Raw genomic sequence first — 21,689 nt, forward strand, 5'->3', positions numbered from 1 at the left:
TATGGAACCACAAAAAACCCCGAATAGCCAAAGCTCTCCTGAAAAAAAAAAGAAGGGAATGCAGGCATCACACTCCCAGACTTCAAACTTTACTACAAAGCCATAATCATCAAAACTGCATGGTATTGGAACAAGAACAGACACACAGACCAATGGAATCGAATAGAAAATCCAGAAATAAACCCACAGATTTATGGTCAACTAATCTTTGACAAAGGAACAAAGAATACGCATTGGAGCAAAGAAAGTTTGTTCAATAAATGATGCTGGGAAAACTGGGTCGCTACATGCAAAAGAATGAAGCTTGACTACTACCTGATACCATGCACAAAAACCAACACAAAATGGATTAAAGAACTAGACATAAGGCCTGAAACCTTAAAATACATAGAAGGAAATATAGGCGAAAGACTACATGATATGCATATCAAAGACATCTTTACAGACACATCACCCAAAGCAGTGATAGTGAAGGCAAAGATCAACAGCTGGGACTACATCAAATTAAAGAGCTTCTGAACAGCAAAAGAGACAATAACAAAAACAAAGAGAAACCCCACCAATTGGGAGAAAATTTTTGCACACAACATTAATGATAAAGGACTGATCACAAAAATCTGCAAAGAGCAGATGAGACTCAACAAAAACAAAGAAAATAATCCAGTCAAAAAATGGGCAGAAGAGCTAAAAAGAAATTTCTCTGAAGAGGAAATGCAAATGACCAACAGACATATGAAAAAATGTTCAACATCACTTGTTATCAGGGAAATGCAAATCAAAACTACAATGAGATACCATCTCACACCAGTGAGAATGGCACATATTAAAAATCTAGCAACAACAAATGTTGGCGAGGGTATGGAGAAAAAGGAACTCTTCTGCACTGTTGGTGGGAGTGCAAACTTGTCCAAAAACTATGGAGAGCTGTGTGGAGATTTCTTGAACTACTAAACATAGAGCTTCCATATGATCCAGCAATTCCACTCCTAGGTATTTACCCAAAGGTCACAGAAACATCAATTCCAAAGAGCACCTGCACCCCTATGTTTATAGCAGCACTATTTACAATAGCTAAGCTTTGGAAACAACCCAAATGCCCAAAAATAGATGACTGGATCAAGAAGATGTGGTACATATACACCATGGAATATTTCTCAGCATTGAAAAAAGATAAACACATACAATTTGCAGCAACATGGATGGCGCTGGAAGGGATCATGCTCAGCGAAATAAGCCAGAAAGAAAGAAAAATACCGTATGGTCTCACTCATAGCAGGAATCTAGAAAACTTAAATAAGGGACCAGGAAAAAGAATAATTATAAGAAAGAAAATATCAAAATTGACAAACAACTATGAATCAGAGACACTCTATGGTGGGTGGGGGGTGGGGAAAGGAAGGCTTGGGGTCAAAATAAGGGGGTTGTAATTGTATGGGGAATATAAAAAATAAAATTTAAATTAAAAATAAAGAATTTCAAATCCCTGTACTTACAAGTATTTTGAGCTTTCTTTATTCTTCATAAGATCAGTTACTTGTTTTACAACTATAATTTGCTTTTATGCCATTACTTTATAATTCATAAAGTTTACCAACAATTCTAGCAACTCTCTGATATCTACTAGCATCTCAACCAGCCCAAGTATTACCTTTAAAATATAATTCTTGCTAGAATGCCTGATATCAAAGATTAATGAAGAACTCATATACCTCTAAAAAACAAAACAAAAAATCCAATTAAAAAAATGGGCAGAAGAACCAAATAGGCACTATGCCAAAGAAGCTATTTATATGACAACAGGCATGTGAAAAAAAAAAATCATCATCACTTAGCCTCGGAGAAATGCAAATCAAAACCACAATGAGATACTATGGCATACCTGTGAGAATGGCCCATATCAAAAGGGCCAGAAACAACAATGCTGGAAAGGATGTGAAGAAAAAAGAACCCTTCTACACTGTTGGTGGGAATATAAACTGGTCTAACCCCTATGCAAAACAGAGTGGAGGTTTCTCAAAAGACTTCAAATGGATCCACCATATGACCCAGCAATCACACAACACTAATTCAAAAGGAACGTCCCTGTTCACTGTATCGCTGTTTATAATAGCAAGGAAAAGAGAGGAGACACACACACACACACACAAATACAAATGAATGAATTATGAAGATTTTGTGGATATAATACACACACATACAATGGAATACTACTCAGCAATCAAACAAGATAAACTCATGTCATTTGCAGCAACATGGATGGAATTGGAAGAGATAATTTTAAGTGAAGTAAGTCAGAAGGAGACGAATACTGAATGCTGTCACTAATAAGTGGAAAATAGGAGAATCCAAACTAATAACAAGAGAAACACAACCTTAAAAGCTAACCCTTGAAAACACATCCAAAGCAGGGAAAGGTTGGGGGAGGGATAGGAAAAAGAGGGAAAACAGCACAATGGCCTATGGTGGTGGACTATGCCTGAGACATGGTGGCAACTATCCTACAATGGTGACACCTGATGGAGAGAATACCAATGTTACTGCAATTAAAATAATAAAAAACATATTTACACATATAATTCTCCAGTATGTGAATGCAAATAACAGCTTGCAATACTTCTATTCAGAACATTGTTAAATCAGGTTAATAAAAGTTTTATCTTGACTATATCAAAAAATATATGTATATTGGCAGGAAGCAGTTTTATGAAGGCTACTTTTTCATACAGCCTCACCATTTAAGTGTTTAAAAGACGCCAGAATAAGTTTGAGAGATCTATATAGCATAGCATTCAGACCAGCAATGGATATACATATTCTAGTCTTTTAATGAATATTTTTTATAGAATCTGATGGCACTTTTAAATAATACTGAAGAAGTGGTATGTATTTCATGGAATGACAAATTATCAAATTATTTTTGCACAATATTTAACTGGCTCTTCAGTTGAGTTATGAAGGAATTTGGGTGCTCTGAAGGATTACTTAAAACACAGGCTAAAGATGATACTTCATAAGGAGTTTATTTCATTTTTAATTAATCGATTATTTAATATATATTTTAAAGATTTATTTATTTATTTATACAAGAAGCGGGGTACAGGCCAGACGTGTGGGAGGGTGAGAGGATTCACTAGAGACAGAGTGGGGAACAGAACAGACAGACTGACTAAATACACTGCTGAGGGGAGCAGCAGGCAAGACAGGAGAGGTCTGCTGCACCATGTGGGACCCTCGCTGGCCGGCCAGGATCTAACCAGTGCTGCAGAGGCTGCGGACAGCTTCACAGCGCTGTGCTCAACATCCTCACCACCAGGGGAGGCCCTTTAATATTTTTATTTATAAGTATTTGTTTTAATGTCAAGATCATTTAGATTTTCCTAACTATACAGAATTTAATAATATACTTTTAAGTTAGCAATGATAGGAAATAATTTCATCATAGCTATGTATGAAAATTATAATTAGGCAGTTATAGAATTTGTACTCATTCAAATGTTAATATATAGAATTATATTTATATGTATATATATAATGTATATACACAGTTATTTCATTAACCAGTTTAATGATTTACTTATTATTTCCTGGAATCTCTATGAGGACTGAAAACCACCTGAAATTGTTTCCAAAATTTTATGTATATGCACATGCACATATTTTTCTGAGAGAATTCTGATGCTAAAAGGGGTCCACCATAAGAAAGAAAAGTTTAAGACCCATTGTGCTAAAATAAGACATTAGTGGTTTTGATGTTTTAGTGAATATATCCTAACACTGCCTATTGTTAGTCATTTTAATTGTATAAAGTGTTACTATGTAAATAATGTTGCAATGAGTACAGCTATACCTTTATGTTAAATTATTTACTAAGAATAAACATTTGTACATGGAATTGCTATTCCATATTAACATATTTCAATGATTTTTCTAGGGCTTTTGGTAGACTACGCCCAGGCCTGCTCTTGGTTCAATGATGCAGTAAGAGACAATACTATCACAAGAATTTCCTTGTATGGTGACAGATCTCCTAAAGTACCAAAGAGTCCTCTTCCCAGCTAATACTATAGAAGCAATAGGCTGGGTTGTTAAATCTTCTCCCACTAGCAAAACAAACTATCAACATTAATGCAGAGACAAAGGAATGAATAAATGAATAAATGACTCTCAGTGAGAAATATGATAGTATGAAGCATGAAATAACTATTTCAGAATGAAAATTTTGTTTTGCAAATTTCATAAAACTGATAAACCCAATGAACACCAGCAGCAATATAAACAAAATCTGACACTATAATCAAACTATTGAAAACTAGTTACAAAAGGAAAATATATTAATCAACCACAGGGGGGGGAAAGACATAAATAGTAAAACAAATGAATATTTAGAGACTACAGGCATTAAAAGGATAAAAGAAAATGTCATACAAATAAACTTGATAATTTAGATGGACAAATTTCTTGAGCTGTATATGCATATATATTACCAAAACTAACGTAAGTAAAAATAAAAATAGTCTTCAAAAATGAAAGAAATTAAATTCATAAAATTTTAAGAACTATGACAAGGAAAACTTAAGTTCCAGATTGGCTTCACTGGTAAACTCCATCAAACATCAAAGGAAGGAACACCAATCCTATATATACTGTTCCAGAAAATACAAGAGTCCGAGGAAAGACTTTGCAATTTATTTTCTGAGGAAATATGATACAAATATCAAAAGTTAAAAAAGTTACAGAAAATAAAATCAAAGACTACTAACCTTTATGAACATAAATGTAAAAATTATTAACAAAACATTAGCAAATATAATTAGCAAATAGGACTTAACCAAGGAATGAAAGTTTGTTTCAAAACTGAAAATCTATCAGTATATTGCCATATATAAAATAAAGAAAAATCTAATCATCTCAGATGTACATAAAGCCTCTGACATAAGAACACAAAATTATTTCACAAGACCAAAAGGCAATTTTCTCAATCACATAAAGGATACATACAAAAAACCTTCAGCAGACATTTACCTAATGGTTAGAAAGTTTTCTCTTATGATATGGATAAGGCAAATCTACTCCTATTGTTTAATGTATACTGGAGGTCCTTGTCATATTTAAAGGTAATAAAAAAATAAAATACAGATTGACAAGGGAGAAGTAAAACTTATTTGCAGACTTGATGGGTTATATATAAAAATCTAAGGACTCTACAAAAAATGTACTGGAACTAACAATTTAGCATGATTATGGACTAACAATAATATTCAAAATAGCATCAGAAAAGCTAAATTGAAAAGATCACAGAAATATTTTGAAAGGACAGAAAATCAAAAGATTTCCCATGGCTATAGTTCAGCAAACATATTGATGTTTCTCTCCTATTTTTTTAGTGATAGCCAAACTGGCAGGTTTATTATAAAAAGGGAGAGAAGAGTAAAGGACACTTGCATGAGATACAAAGGGGCAGAAAAAGCTGATCCTAAAAGGAACAGTTTGTTAGCTGGCAACGAGGAAGACCTGCATAGGCACAGGAAGGCAGAAGTGCTGCTGCCTGATAATATATTTCGACACTGATAATATTTCATTTCTCCCCCAAGGGATCTAGTTTCAATCAATTGCAATGAAAATCCCACTAAGATTTTTTTTTTTCCTGGAAAATGACAAACTGATTCTAAAACTTATATGGAAGGAAGCCAATATAGTCAAATACTGAATATGAACAAACTTAGAGGATTTTACATTATCTGATTAAACACTGACTACAAAATTATAGTAATCAATATATTTTTTATGTACCAGAAGACAGATCAATTTAAAAAGGGTTTATTCTATAAATATGCTGATATAAATACATATATGGCTGGGTTTTTTTTTTGTTTGTTTATAAAGGAGTCAAGGTAATTCATGGGGAAACAACAAAGAATCCTTAAAACTCAAAGGTAGGACAACAAATAACAGAATTATGTTTAATGCACAAAAGATTTGAAAGATAAACTACCCTCAGTGCATTAAAATTTGTTCAATATCGGGCCTCAGTATTAGCGCAAGGGGTTAAGACACAACCTATGAAGCTATCCGCAACCTCTGCAGCATGAGTTCGATCCCCAGGCAGCCAGGGAGCAACCCACATGGCACACAGACCTCTCCTGACTCGCCCACTGCTCCCTTCAGCAGTGTACTTGGTCAATCTGCCTGTTCTGTTCCCCATTCTGTCTCTGGTGAATCCTTTCACTCCCCCCACTTCTGGCCTATACCCCAGTTCTTATATGCATAAATAAATAAATCTTTAAAAAATTTTGTTCAATATTACCAGTGATAATAAAAATCTAAATCAGAGCCTCCCTGGTGGCACAAGGGGTTCAGTCTCAGCACTGTGAAGCTAGCAGCAGCCACTGAAGCAGAAGTTTGATCCCCAGCCAGGGAGCTACCCACAGGCACAGCAGACCTCTCCTGACTTGCCTGCTGCTCTCCTCAGCAGTGTATTTCTGTCAATCTGCCTGCTCTGCTCCCCATTCTGTTTCTGGTGAATCCTCTCACCCCCTGCATCTCTGGTCTATACCCCAGCTCTTGTATGCATACGTAAATAATTTTTTTTTAAATCTAAATCAAATCCATAATCAAATGGCATTTCACACTCACTACAATAGCTAATATTAAAGGAACAATATATTTGAAGACAAATTTTAATAAATTTCAATAGAAACTTCTTTTAAGCTCTTTCACATTAGCAATAACTATAAATTTAAAGCTAATGAGGTGTAAAAGCATTTTTAACAAATCATGCAATAATAGATATTACCAGCAACTAGAAAAACAATTAAGTCCTGGAGAAAGGAGTTAAGGAAAACATTTCACTACCAATTCCTGAGCAAGCAGGTGTGTCTACCCTTGAGCTGAGTTCCAAGAATTGGAGTCAGGAAACTGCAAATGCAAAGGAGCGGGACCTCCCAGAGGCAAAGTGCCCCTGAACAGAAATTTAAAACAAATTGCCTAAAAAAAAAAGTGTATTCATTTTATATTTCTCCATAAATGAAATACCCTGTACAGCTGGACAGCTAAGTGTGTTACTTTGCCTCCAAACACCAGTCAGTCAATAAAATTGTAACTCCTTTATTCTTAACCCTGTTGCCAAAGTCAATTAAATCCCTTCATTTTCACAAACTGGGAGGCAGATTTGAATTTGCCACCTGCCTCCTTGCTAATCAATTTTCAAGAAACTTTCTTTTCTCAAAACCTGCTGTCATAGAAATCATTTTTCGTTTCATATCAGGTAGTGAGCCCATTACTGGGTAACAATCACTCTAAATGTAATGGAGTAAACTCATATATCAAATGGCATGGAATGGCTAAATGGATTAAAAAAGCAAAACCTAATATTATGCAGAATAAAAGAGACTCACTTCAGCTACAAAGATAAACACTGACAGGGGCCTCCCCGGTGGCGCAGCGGTTGAGCGCTGGGTTGCGAAGCTGCTCGAAGCCTCCGCAGCGCCGGTTCGATCCCCGGTTCCTCCCCGGCCACCGGAGGAGGGTCCCACATGGCGCACAGACCTCTCCTGCCGCCCGCTGCTCCCCTCAGCAGTGTACTTCGGTCCTTCTGCCTGCTCTGCTCCCCGCTCTGGCTCTGGTGGATTCTCTCACCCTCCCGCACTTCGGACTATACCCAGTGCTTATATAAATAAATAAATAAATCTTAAAAAAATAAAATAAAATGTATTGAAGGAAGGAATAAGTGCAAAACTAATGCAAAAGAAAATTATAAAAAAAAAAAAAAGATAAACACTGACAATGTGAAGGGATGGAAAACGGTACTCCAAGCCAACTGAAAATTTTAAAAGGCAGTAACCACTATTATATCAAATATAATAGACTATCATCCCCAAAACGTAGCAAGGGACAAACATGGACATTACATAATGATAAAGGGATCAGAACAAAAGGAAGACATAATACATATTAATAAACAAGAACTCAACAAAGGAGCATCAAAAAATAAATTATTAACAGACCCAAAACAAGACATTAAAACAACACGGTAAGAGTAGAGAACTTCTTTTAGCTCTACTGCCCATTTTTTGACTGAATTGTTTACTTTGTTTTTGTTGAGTCATGTGAGCTCTTTGCAGATCTTTGTGATCAGTCCCTTATTAGTTGCACAGTGTGCAAAAATTTTCTCCCAATCAGTAGGGTGTCTGTTTTGGCTAATGTCTCTTTTGCTGTTAGAAGCTTTTTAGTTTGATGTAACATCCCAGCTGTTCATTTTTTCCTTCACTTTCTTTCTTTGGAGGATGTGTCTTCAAATATGTTACTGAGATGCATGTCATACGTGTTTTGTCTATATTTTCTTCTATACATTTTATGGTTTCAGATCTTATGTTCAATTCTTTTACCCATTTTCAGTTTTCTTTTTTTAAAGATTTATTTATTTATTTGTTTGTTTGTTTGTTTATACAAGCACTGGGTACAGTCCATAGCGCGGGAGGGTGAGAGAATTCACCAGAACCAGAGTCAGGAACAGAACAGGCAGACCAAGAAAATAAACTGCGGAGGGGAGCAGCGGGCGGGGCAGGAGAGGTCTGCGCACCATGTGGGACCCTCACCAGCCGCTGGGGATAGAACCAGCGCTGCAGAGGCTGTGGGCAGTGCAGCCCAGTGCTCAACTGCTGCGCCACCGGGGAGGCCCTCAGTTGTTTTTTTGTACATGGTGTAAGGTAGTAGTCTGGCTTCATTCTTTTGCATGTAACAACACAGTTTTCCCAGGACTGGTCATTGAACAAACTGCACTTATTCCATTGCATATTCTTTACTCCTCTGTCAAAGATTATTGCCCATAAATATATGGGTTTATTTCTGAGTTTGTGTGTCTGTTTTTGTTCCAGTACCATATAGTTTTAATTATGGCTTTGTAGTATAGTTTGAAGTCTGGGAGTGTGACACCTCCATTCTCCTTTTTAGACAGGAGAGCTTTGGCTAATTGAGATTTTTTGTGGTTCCATGTGAATTTTATCAATACTTGTTTTCTTTGAAAAATTTCATTGAAATTTTCATTGGAATAGCGTTGAATCTGTAAATTGCTTTTGGTTGGATGGCCATTTTTGATAATGTTAATTCTTCCAATCCATGAGCAGGGGATATCTTTCCATTTTTTTGTGTCTTCTTTTATTTCTTTTAATAATGTTTTATAATTTTATTTGTATAGGCCCTTCACTTCTTTTGTTAGGTTTCTTCCCAAGTATTTGATTTTTTTTGTTTCAATTATAAAAGGGATTTTTTTTTTTACAATTACTTCTTCAGATTAATTATTGCATATAGGAAGGTTACGGATTTTTTTGTGTTGATTTTTGTATCCTGCTACTTTACTAAACTAGTTGATTGTTTGGATTAGTTTATTTGTGGGGTTTTAGTGTTCTCTATGTATATTATAATGTCATTTGCAAGTAGCGATAGTTTTACTTCTTCTTTCCCTATTTGGATTCCTTGTATGTCTTTCTCTTATCTTATTGCTCTGGCTAGGACTTCCAGTATTATATTGAAAAGCAGTGGTGCGAGCAGACATCCTTGTCTTATTCCAGATTTTAAGGGAAAGGTTTTCAGCTTTTCACCATTGAGAATGATATTGGCTATAGGTTTGCCATAGATGCTTTTATTATGTTAAAGTATGTTCCTTCTAGCCTGAGAATTTTGAGGGCCTTCATCATAAAAAGATGATGAACTATGTCTAATGCTTTCTCAGCATCTATTGCTATTACCATATGGTTTTTATTTTGTTGTTGTTGATGTGTTGGAGTACACCAATTTTCGAATGTTGAACCATCCTTGTATCCCTGGAATAAACCCCACTTGGTCATAGTGAATTATCTTCTTGATGCATTGTTGGATTCTTTTGGCTAGGATTTTATTGAGGATTACTACAACAGTGTTTATTAGAGAGAGGGACCTGTAGTTTTCTTTTCTTATGTTGCCCTTGTTCAGTTTTGGCCTTAGTGTAATATTGGCTTCATAAAACATATTTGGTAGTATTTAAAAGAGTTTATATAGGATAAGAACTAGTTCATTTCTAAAAATTTGGGAGAATTCATTTGTGAGCCGTCTGGTCCTGGCCTTTTGTTTTTGGGGAGATTTTTGATTACTGTTTCAATTTCACTGCTTGTAATTGGTCTGTTTAGGTGTTTTGAAGGGAATGGGGAGGCAGAGGGATCAAAACAGGGGAGAGAAGAGCACACGGGACAATGGTGATGGTTCACTGGTGAATTGGTGGTGGGAATTTTATGGGGACTACACCTGAGAGGAGGAGAAAATATACATTGTACAAAAATGAACAATGATGTAAAATTTATATATACATATATATAGAGAGAGAGACAGAGAGTGAGAGAGAGTAGAAAAACATAACACCACACTTACAGCAATGGACAGATCATCCATAAAGAAAACAATGGCCTTAAATGACAAATTTGATATATGGATTTAATATTTACAAAGCATTCCAACCAAAACAACAGAATTTTTTTTTTTTTTCAAATGGTCAGGGAACTATCAAGGACAGTTCCAATGTTGCAACAATGAAAAGGACTCAATGAATTTAGGATGGCTGAAGTCTCATCAGGATTCTTTTCAGATTATAAGAATATGAAACTAAAAATCAACCAAAAGAAGATAATGTGGAGACTAAACGACATGCCACTGAACAACTATCACATCAATGAATAAATCGAAGATAAAATAAAATATTTGGAAACAATGAAAATGACTTGTCAGAACCTATTAGACTCACAAAAGAGTAGCACTGAAAAGTATATAGCAATACACGTGTACCTAGGAAAACAAGAAGAATCACAAATAATTGAAAAAGAAAAGTCAAAACTCGTTTGAAGAAAGAAAATAATGAAGATTATCGCAAACCAAACTAAATAGGGATCAAGAAGGCAATTTAAAATATCAGTGAAGAAGAAAGTTAGGTCTTTGACTCAATAGACAACTCTGTAGCTCAATTCTCCTAGAGAAAGCAAATTTGAAATCATAAATGAAAGAGAAATTACAAGATAATAGACAAGTACAAAGGATCATAAGTATATTATGAATAATTATGACAACAGATTGGATAATCTAGAGAAAATGGACAAATTTTTGGAATCATACAATCTTTCAAAACTGAATCAGGAGGAAATAGAAAATGTGAACACATTAATCACAAATGGGAAACTGACACAGTAATCAAATGCTTTTCCATAAAACCAAAACTCCAAGATCAAATAGCTTCACTAGTAAATTCTGTAAAAATTGCAAAGAATTAATACCTATCATTCTAAAATTCTTCAGTAAAACTGAAAATGAAGGAAAATTCCCAAACACATTCTATGGGGTCAACATTACTGATTCCAAAACCAGACAAAGGCATCACAACAAAAGAAAACTATAGACCAACATTTCAGATTAAAATAGATGCAAAAATCCTTAACAAAATGTTATCAAGGCAAATTCAAAATACATTCAAGAATCATGCAAGATAATCAAGTGGAATTTATTCATTTTTACCTTATGTAAAAATGATATATCACATTAACAAAAGTAATCACATGATCATATTAAAAGACACAGAAAAAGCATCTGATTAGATTCAACATCCTTTAATGCTTAAAAACAATTAACAAAAAGGGTATAGAACATACCATAACAAAATAAAGATCATATATGTCAAACTCACAGTTGACATCATTGTCAATGATAAAAAAGCTGAAAGCTTTTCTTTTAACATGAGAAACAAGATATCACTCTGACCACAACTATTTAATTAGTCTTTAAAATTCTACCCAAAGCAATGATACAAGGCATCCAATAAATAAAATAATCACTATATGCAGAAGATAGCAAACAGAAAATCACAAGGATTCTAATAAAGAAATTCAGCAAAAGTGGCAGGTTTTAAAATTAATGTACAAAAATATGCTGTATTTCTATAAGCAAATAATAAGCTAACAAAAAGAAAAATCAGGGAAATAATCTGATTTACTACTGCATCAAAAAATAAAGTACCTTGGGATAAATTAACCAAGAAGGTGAAAGACCTGTACACTGAAAACTCTTAAGAGATTCTTTGAAGACATAAATGCAAAGAAATGTAAAAAGATATCCTATGTTCATGGATTGGAAGATTAAAGATTTTTCAAATGGACATATTAACTACAGTGATTTATGGACTGAAAACACCAGTCAAAATCAAAATCAACAAAAAACTATGAACCAGAGACACTTTTTGGGGGGTGGGGGGCGGGAGGGGAGGGATTGGGGTCAGAATAGGGGGTTTGCAATTGTATGGGGGAATATAAAAATAAAATTTATTATTTAAAAAAAAGATGAAAATGCATACATTGTACAAAAATGAAAAATGATGTAAAAAAAATTTAGATTTGCATTTTCCTTAGTAGAGAAAGGCAAGGGGGAGAGACATATATATATATATATATATATATATATATATCTTTTGAATATCCATGGTGCACAATATATCTTTCACCTTGTTAGGGCAAAAATTCGAAACATTTAGAATAAATTGATATAACTAATCAAAAAAAAATCCTAACAGCATTCTTCATAGAAGTGGAACGAAGAATTCTAAAATTTTGGGGGGGGAAAAAGGGCAAAACTGCAGGCAAACTATAGATCTGAGGCATCCAGCAGAGGAGGGAGCGGGGTCAAAATAGGAGGGGAAGAACACAAAGGACTATAGTGATGGTTCATGAGTGATGTGGTGGTGGGAGATTTATGGGTACTACACCTGAGATGAGAAATCAAATATTGTACAAAAATTAGTAACAATGTAAGAAAATAAAAAAAAAAAAACTACAATAGAATAAAAAAATTCTAAAATTATATGGAACCACAAAAGACTGAGCAACCAATTCAATACTGAGGGGTAAGAAGCAAATAGAGGTATTATGTTCTCTGGCTTCAAACTATGCTACAAAGTGATAATCATAATCAAAACAAATTGGTGTTGATGTGAGGGGAAAACACATTGACCAATTGAATAAAATCAGAGCCTAGAAATAAACCCATACATATTGGATAGTTAATCTATAACAAAGGAGTCACAGCCATACAATGGAGAAAACAAAGTCCCTTCCACAAATGTTATTGATAAACATGGACAATCAAATACAAAAAGAAAAAAAAAATCATTACTTAACTCCATACACAAAAATTAATTAATGGCTTAAAAATTTAGATTTAAGACATGAAACCGGGGGCCTCCCCAGTGGCACAGCAGGTTGAGTGCAGCACTGTGAAGCTGTGTGCAGCCTTTGCAGCATGGCCAGGGAGATTCCCACATGGCGCAGCAGACCTCTCCTGTCTCACCCACTGCTTCCTTCAGCAGTGTATTTTGGTCCTTCTGCCTTTTCTGCTCCCGGCTCTCTCTCTGGTGAATCCCCTCACCCTCCCATGCCTCTGACCTGTACCCCAGTTCTTGTACAAAAATAAAAAAGACATGAAACCATAAAATGCATACAAGAAAACCAGGCAAAACACTTCACAGTGAGGAAAACAAAAGTGAAAATAAACAAATGAGACTACACCACACTAAAAGGCTTTTGTACAGGAAATAAACCACCACAAAAACAAAAAGGCTTTGGACTGGGAGGTTTACAGGCTGAAGATATTAATATTTGCACGTCACATGTCCAATAAGGAGTTAATGCCCAAACTATATAAAGAACTAATACAACTTAACAGTAAAAGTAACAACCCAATCAAAAAAACTGGTAAGAGACCAATAGATAGTTCTCCAAAGAAGACATACAGATGGCAGAAAGCCATGGAAAAATATGGTAAACATCACTTATAAGGGACATTCAAATTGAAACCACAATGAGATAGAAAATCACCAGTTTTGAGAATGGCCTACATAAAAAAGTCTGGAAATAACTAGTGTTGGTGAGGTTATGTTTCATTCATTGTTGGTGGGAATGTAAACTGTTGCAAGGTCTATAGAAAATGGCATGGAGAGTCCTTAAAGACTTGAAAATGGAAATACTGTATGATCCAGAATACAACTTCTAGGTATTTATCTTACAAGATGAAAACACAAATGTGACAAAAGGTATGCACTCCTATGTTCTCTACAGCATTATTCACACTAGCTGAGGCATGAAATCAACTTAAATGCCCATCACTGGGAAAATGTATAAAGAAATTGTGGTATACAATGGAATACTACTCAGCATTGAAAAAGGATACAGTCATGCCATTTACAGTAACATGAACAGAGCTAGAAAGGATAATGACAAGCAAAATTAAGCAGAAGGAAAAATGAAAAATATCATATGGTTTCACTTATAGGTGGAATATAGGGAAACCAACCAAAGGATCAGGAAAAATATAAAACTCACAGGCAAACCATAGAACTGAGGCACACAGCAGGGGAGAAGGAGTGAAAGAGTCAAAACAGGGGAGGGGAGAGCACAAGGGACTATGGTGACAGTTCACAGGTGCTGTGGTAGTGGGAGAATTATGGGGACTACACCTGAGGGGAGAATTCAAATATTTAATCAAAATGAACAATGTTGTAAGAAAATAAAAACAAAATAAAGAGAAACTGTGATATGTATACTCATGGAATAACTACCCAGGTATTAAAAAGCTGAAATTGTGTCCTTTATGAATACATGAATGGAACTTGAGGTGATTATGATAAGTGAAATGTCAGAAGGTGAATGACAATAACTGGGTCACTCATTTGTGAAATATAAATAACCAAAGAAAATAAACTGATCAAATACAACAAAAATAACTGAAAACCATGACAGTTACTATGTGGAGGAAACTAAGGGGCAGAAGGGTTAATATGATAGTTCAGTGGCACTGGAGCTTTAGTGATTAAATGAAGTTATGTGTATATAATGAGATATGAAGTTGTATCCCTGAAATTACAGTAATGTTAATGATTGACAAACCTTAAAATACATCAATAGCAATATGCCTTTAACATCAGTGCTTAAGTGATTTCTTTGGGGACTCCAAATACGAAGAAAAGGAAATAAGAGGAACTACATCAAACTAAAAGGCAAACTGTACAACAAAAAAACTAACACCAAAGTGAACACACATAAAACTCAGTGCAAAAGATATTTGCAATAAATGTGTCCAAAAAAAGGTTAGTATGCAAAACATGTAAAAGTCACACAACTCAACAACGGGAAAAGAAACAAACTGATTAAAAAATGGGCAAATGATAAAAATAGACGCTTATCCATAGAAGCCATACATACAAACAGGCACATGGAAATAACTTCATCTCTTATTATTGGGAAATGAAAATTAAAACAGTAAGATATCACCTTAAACCTCTGAGAATGGATATTATCCAAAAGACAAGAAAGAAGTGTCAGAAACTATGTGGAGAGAATGGATCACTATTGGTGGGATTGAAAAATGGTGAAGCCACTATTGAAAAGAAGTATGGAGATGCCTTAAAATATCAAAAACAGGGGGGTGGGGGGAGGGAGGGGAAGGATTGGGGTCAGAATGGGGCGTTTGCAATTGTATGGGGGAATATAAAAACAAAATTTATTATTTAAAAATAAATAAATAAAATTAATAAAAAAAATATCAAAAACAAATTTCATATGATCCAGTTATCCCACTTCTGGGTATATACCCAGAGAATAAAAATACTAAATTGTACAGATATATGCACCCCTATGATCATTGCAAAATTATTTACAATAGCTAAGAACTGGAAACAACAACAATGTATCCATGGACAGAAGACTAAAGAAGTTATTGTATATATGTACCTGTACAAACACACACACACACACACACACACACACACACTGAATGCTATCCATCTATTAAAAAAAAAAGATGAAACTCTGCCATTTGCAGTATCATGGATGGACCTACAGGGTAGTACGCTTAGTGAAATTAACCACATGTAGAAAAACAAATATTGTATTATTTCTCTTATATATGGTATATAGAGAAATCAAACAAATGAGTGATCAAAATGAAACAAAATAAACTTTAAGACTAATACCAAATAAGTGGTTCCTAGAATTAAAGGGTCATGTTGGGCAGGAAAATGAGGTAAAAGGGGTCAATTATATTGGGAAGAACAGAAATGGACTTATGGTGTTGAACTTAATGTAATACATACTGATGTGATATTCAGACATTCACACTGGAAACTCTACCATTACAATGCAATATTACTTCAATAAAAAATAAACAGAAGCAAATTATATATTTACATATTTTATAAAAATATCAGTAATATATATTCAATTGTATAAATTACAATTAAAGTGGTCTTAAAATAAATTATAGGAATAAAGCAAATGTTTTGGATGAAACTGATAGTGTTTAATGTTATTGTGGTACTTTTTTTAAATAAATATATTAAGCTAGAACTATTTAGACACATTTAAGATTTATTTAAGGTAAGTCTAGAATCTTGTGTGCCATAAAATAAACCTTTTTAAATAAAATCTTGTGGGTATGTAATATTAAATAACCTTTAATATTCTTTTTTTTGCAGAACCAGTAGCAATATTTTTTTTTTCAAATAGGTAGATTTTCTTTTAAGAGTACCTGAGAACTGATCATGCGCTGGGATGAGCGAGCAATATTGGCAGGCAGACCAAAGAAACTAGGTTTGTCATCCTCTGGAAGTTTTTCAATGACAGCACGATAGTCCTAAACATAAAGAAGTAATGAAGAGTTTTTCAATAAAGATTAAACTTGTTACCACTGAAATCACAATGAATGGATGCTGTGAATTATTATTCACATTTTACATGTAAATCTTACTTTTAGTTTGTATAAAATTAACTCAGTTTTCTATGGGAAATGTACCTTGTTACCACTACTTATTCATACTAAAATTATTTGATACTATATTTTTTTATCCCAACTACCCACATTCAAAGGATTGCTGAAGTGATTAAAATAAACTTATTTGAGTGACAATGCCTACAATGTATAAAACATTATGTTAGCTATTTTCAAGTAAGTCTTGGTAATTACTTTTCTTAATCTACCAAAGACTAATCTTCAAATCACAGTTCTGCTAATGTCAGCATAAATATTTCAGCAATGTTTTTTAAAAACTTATAGAAACCCCACAAACCTATAAATACATTCTGGTATATAAGCACTGCTTTGTAAATTGTTTTATTATTATGCTATTCCACAGAGAGTTTTCAGTCTGCGGGTGAGATGTGATAAAATACATTGCTAATCCATTCATTGGTCCCAGGAATTCCTGTAAGAATTGCAGAGTCTTGATTTGTCATGCACGTATCTGAATAGTTATTCACTCATGACTTAGATGGAAAACTAAGTATAGCTATTGAGGATTTATTCAGTTAGAGTCCCCCAAAACGGGAATTGCTTGTTTTGATGAAGAGAGAAGTTATTCTGCGTCAGTTATCAATACTGGTATTGCTGGAGAGATACAGTTTCTGCCACCCCCATCATCCTTTCTCATTTGTCACATGATTTATCTTACATGTGGTATATAGAGGAAACCCTTAAGTATTTCCAACAAAACGACCAGACTTCAGGAAGTCCAGAATCTATAAAAAATGTCAAATTTTGGAAAGACATGTTGTTCTTTGGAAAATTTTCCTCTCCTATAACTTGGCATTTATAAACTTCCTCAAGGTGTTTCTCTTGATGTGTATGTGTACACATGTCTATGTATATGTGAATATACATGAATGCATGTTGCCAAGTATGCACGCAGTTATATGTGTTTAAGTCCAGGTGTGTGTGTTCCATTCTCCTGGGAAGCTTGGTTTCCTCCTTCCGCCTAACTCAATTACAAAGCTCAACACTGATTCTCAATCATCCCATAAATTTAAACCTATGTATACACTTTGTTCATTTCAAAATGACTGTGAAATTTCCTCATTTGGATTGACTGGAAGTTTTCTCTATACTCAGGATATACACTGGTATATCTCCCTTTTTTTTTTTTAAAGATTTATTTATTTATGCATATAAGAGCTAGTATGCAGGCCAGAGATGCAGAGAGTGAAGGGATTCGCCAGAGACAGAGTAGAGAGCAGAACAGGTGGATTAACTGAAAGACACTGCTGAGGGGAGCAGCAGGTGAGACAGGAGTGTGTCTCTTAAATAATAGACAGCTACCTCTCTAAACAGATTAATCCTCACTTGGACACAAAGGAATATATACATGAAGTGCAAAACCAGGCAAAACTGATCTAGGCTGTTATAAGTTGAAATAATGTTCCCTTTGTGGGAAAGGTAGCAACTAGGAGTTCTGGAGAGACATGAATGTAGTTTTTTGATCCCAGTATTGGTTACACACACATTCAATATATAAAATACACTGAACAGGAGAGTTATGATATATACATTTCTGTGTGAATTTCATTTTTCAATTTAAACCTCATGTCTTCACTTGCCTGTTCATTTATAAGGAGGGAACTCCATAGATACACCAGAGATCCACTTCTGGAACTGGGTTATCACTGATTACTCTCCTGCCTCTGAGGAAGGAGCATGTTCTCCCATTCCAGACCTTCACAAATCTGACATTTTCTAAATTTTCCTTGGTTACTCCCTTCAAGATTTACCCAGTCATTATATCCTATGCCAGTCAATTAATCTCTGTGTTAAACACCCAAAACTTTAAGACATCTAACTAGAGTTTAGAGAATCAGGCCATGTGTCCATAATAATGAATGATCATTAGTTGTGCATTTGGAAAGAAATAACATACCTGAGAATACAAGAAATGATTCAAGTAAGTGGTAATGAATTGAAAATGATTACAGTTACCTACCAAAATGCTGCAAGATTTTGGTAGAGTTATTGAATATGGAAAAACACTTTTCTTGTTCCTTTGGTTTATTACATCAATTATTGAAGAATTAAAGAACTGTTTCAGGTATGACTGAAGAACTCTAAGGTCAAAATAGTTATCTACACGTCCTCCATAAATAGCACTTTCCAGTAAACCATGTAGAAATTCCCACTGAATATCTTTGGTACCTGTAATTGAAAACACTTGTTAGTTTCACTTCTAAGATATTAGTAATAATCTTTAAACTATTCTAATATTTTCTAAAATATCAATTAAATTCCTGCTCTAAATCTAAATGTATATTTAATTCAATCAAATTCCATAAAATACTTATCAACATTGACACTCTCATTATTACTGCTATAATCATATAATGGCTAATGTTGACAGATTATTTAAAAAGTAAAATTTCTCGCCAATAGAATCCAACAATGCATCCATAAGATAATTCACCACGACCAAATAGGATTTATTCCAGGGACACAAGGATGGTTCAACATCTGAAAATCAATCAATGTAATCCAACACATCAACAAAAAGAAATATAAAAACCATATGATAATATCCATAGATGCTGAGAAAGCATTCAACAAAGTACAACACCTATTTATGGTAAAAGCCCTTGAAATTCTCCGGATACAAGGAACATACCTCAACATCATAAAGGCCATATATGACAAGCCCACAGCCAATATCATTCTCAATGGTGAAAAGCTGAAAGCATTCCCATTAAGATCTGGAACAAGACAAGGATGTCCACTCTCACGACTGCTTTTCAACATAATACTGGAAGTCCTTGCCAGAGCAATAAGACAAGAGAAAGACATACAAGGAATCCAAATAGGCAAGGGAGAAGTCAAACTATCACTATTTGCGGACGATATGATAATATACATAGAGAACCAAAAACTCCACAGAAAAACTAATTAAACTAATCAATCAGTTTAGTAAAGTGGCAGGATACAAAATCAATGCACAAAAATCAGTAATCTTCCTATACACAAACCATAAATCTGAAGAAGAAGAAATCAAGAAAACCATTCCTTTTATTATTGAAACAAAAAAATCAAATACTTGGGAATAAACCTAACAAAAGAAGTAAAGGACCTATACAAAGAAAACTATAAAACACTGTGAAAAGAAATAGAAGAGACAAAAAGAAATGGAAAGACATCCCCTGCTCATGGATTGGAAGAATGAATATTATCAAAAGGGCCATCCTACCAAAAGCAATTTACAGATTCAATGCTATTCCAATTAAAATTTCAATGTCATAGAAATAGAAAAAATAGAAAGAAAGAAATAGAAATAGAAAGAAATAGAAAAAATATTGATGAAATTCATATGGAGCCACCAAAAACCCCAAATAGCCAAAACCCTCCTGAAAAAAAAAAAAGGGAATGGAGGCATCACTCTCCCAGATTTCAAACTATACTACAAGCCATAATAATCAAAACTGTATGATATTGGAACCAGAACAGATGCACAAACCAATGGAACTGAATAGAAAGCCAGCTCTATGGTCAACTAACCTTTGACAAAGAAGCAAAGAATATGCACTGGAGCAAAGAAAGGTTGTTCAATAAATGGTGCTGGGAAAACTGGGTCGCTACATGCAAAAAAATGAAGCTTGACTTCTACCTCACACCATGCACAAAAACCAACTCAAAATGGATTAAAGAACTAGACATAAGACCTGAAACCATAAAATATATAGAAGGACATATAGGTGAAAAACTACATGACATGCACCTCAAAGACATCTTTACAGACACATCACGCAAAGCAGTGATAGGGAAGGCTACATCAAATTAAAGAGCTTCTGCACAGCAAAAGAGACAACCAAAACAAAGAGAAACCCCACTGACTGGAAGAAAATTTTTGCACACAACACTAATGATAAAGGACTGATGACAAAAATCTACAAAGAGCTGATGAGACTCTACAAAAACAAAGAAAGTAATCCAGTCCAAAAATGGGCAGAAGAGCTAAAAAAAAAAAAAAAAAAATCCATCAAAGAGGAAATGCAAATGGCCAACAGGCATATGAAAAAATGTTCAACATCACTTGTAATCAAGGAAATGCAAATCAAAACTACAATGAGATACCATCTTACACCAGTGAGAATGGCACACATTAAAAAAACTAGCAACAACAAATGTTGGCAAAGATGTGGAGAGAAAGGAGCTCTCCTGAACTGCTGGTGGGAGTGCAAACTAATCCAGCCACTATGGAAAGCTATCTACTAAAGATAGAGCTTCCAATTGATCCAGCAATTCCACTCCTAGGTATTTACCCAAATGACACAGAAACAGTAATTCCAAAGAGCACCTGCACCCCTACGTTTATAGCAGCACAATTTATAACTAAGCTTTGGAAACAACCCAAATGCCCCAAAATAGATGACTGGATCAAGAAGATGTGGTACATATACACCATGGAATATTACTCAGCATTCAAGAAAGATAAACACATGCAATTTACAGCAACATGGATGGCGCTGGAAGGGATCATACTCAATGAAATAAGACAGAAAGAAAGAGAAAAATACCAGATGATCTCACTCATAACGGGAATCTAGAAAACCTAAATAAGGGACCAGACCAGGAAAAAGATTAAGTATAAGAAAGAAAAAAATCAAAATCAACAACTATGAACCAGAGACACACTTTGGGGGTGGGGGGTGTCGGGGAAAGGAGGGATTTGGGTCAAAATCAGGGGGTTGCAATTGTATGGGAAATATAAAAATAAAAAAAATATTGTTAAAAAATAAAAAGTAAATAAAAAGTAAAATTTCTCACGTTTCACATGCATAAAACTCACTTAAACTTCACAAGAAACAGAAAAGCATTAATATCATCCA

General features: G+C 34.4%; 1 protein-coding gene across 2 annotated transcripts in view; it reads right to left on the reverse strand.

The window, feature by feature from the left end:
- Positions 1 to 21,689, reverse strand: part of DYNC2H1 (dynein cytoplasmic 2 heavy chain 1) — a gene marked incomplete at its 3' end in the record, with an annotated part of 284,138 nt that overhangs the window by 65,461 nt on the left and 196,988 nt on the right. For both annotated transcript variants that reach the window (XM_084249306.1, XM_084249305.1), the window contains 2 exons: positions 18,806 to 19,014; positions 16,585 to 16,689 (listed from right to left, as the gene is read on the reverse strand). In XM_084249306.1, the coding sequence (XP_084105432.1) occupies positions 16,585 to 16,689; positions 18,806 to 19,014 (314 nt within the window). The remainder of the gene's footprint in view (positions 1 to 16,584; positions 16,690 to 18,805; positions 19,015 to 21,689) is intronic.

This window comes from Talpa europaea, assembly GCF_964194135.1.
Source record: "Talpa europaea genome assembly, chromosome: 12".
Classification (NCBI taxonomy): domain Eukaryota; kingdom Metazoa; phylum Chordata; class Mammalia; order Eulipotyphla; family Talpidae; genus Talpa; species Talpa europaea.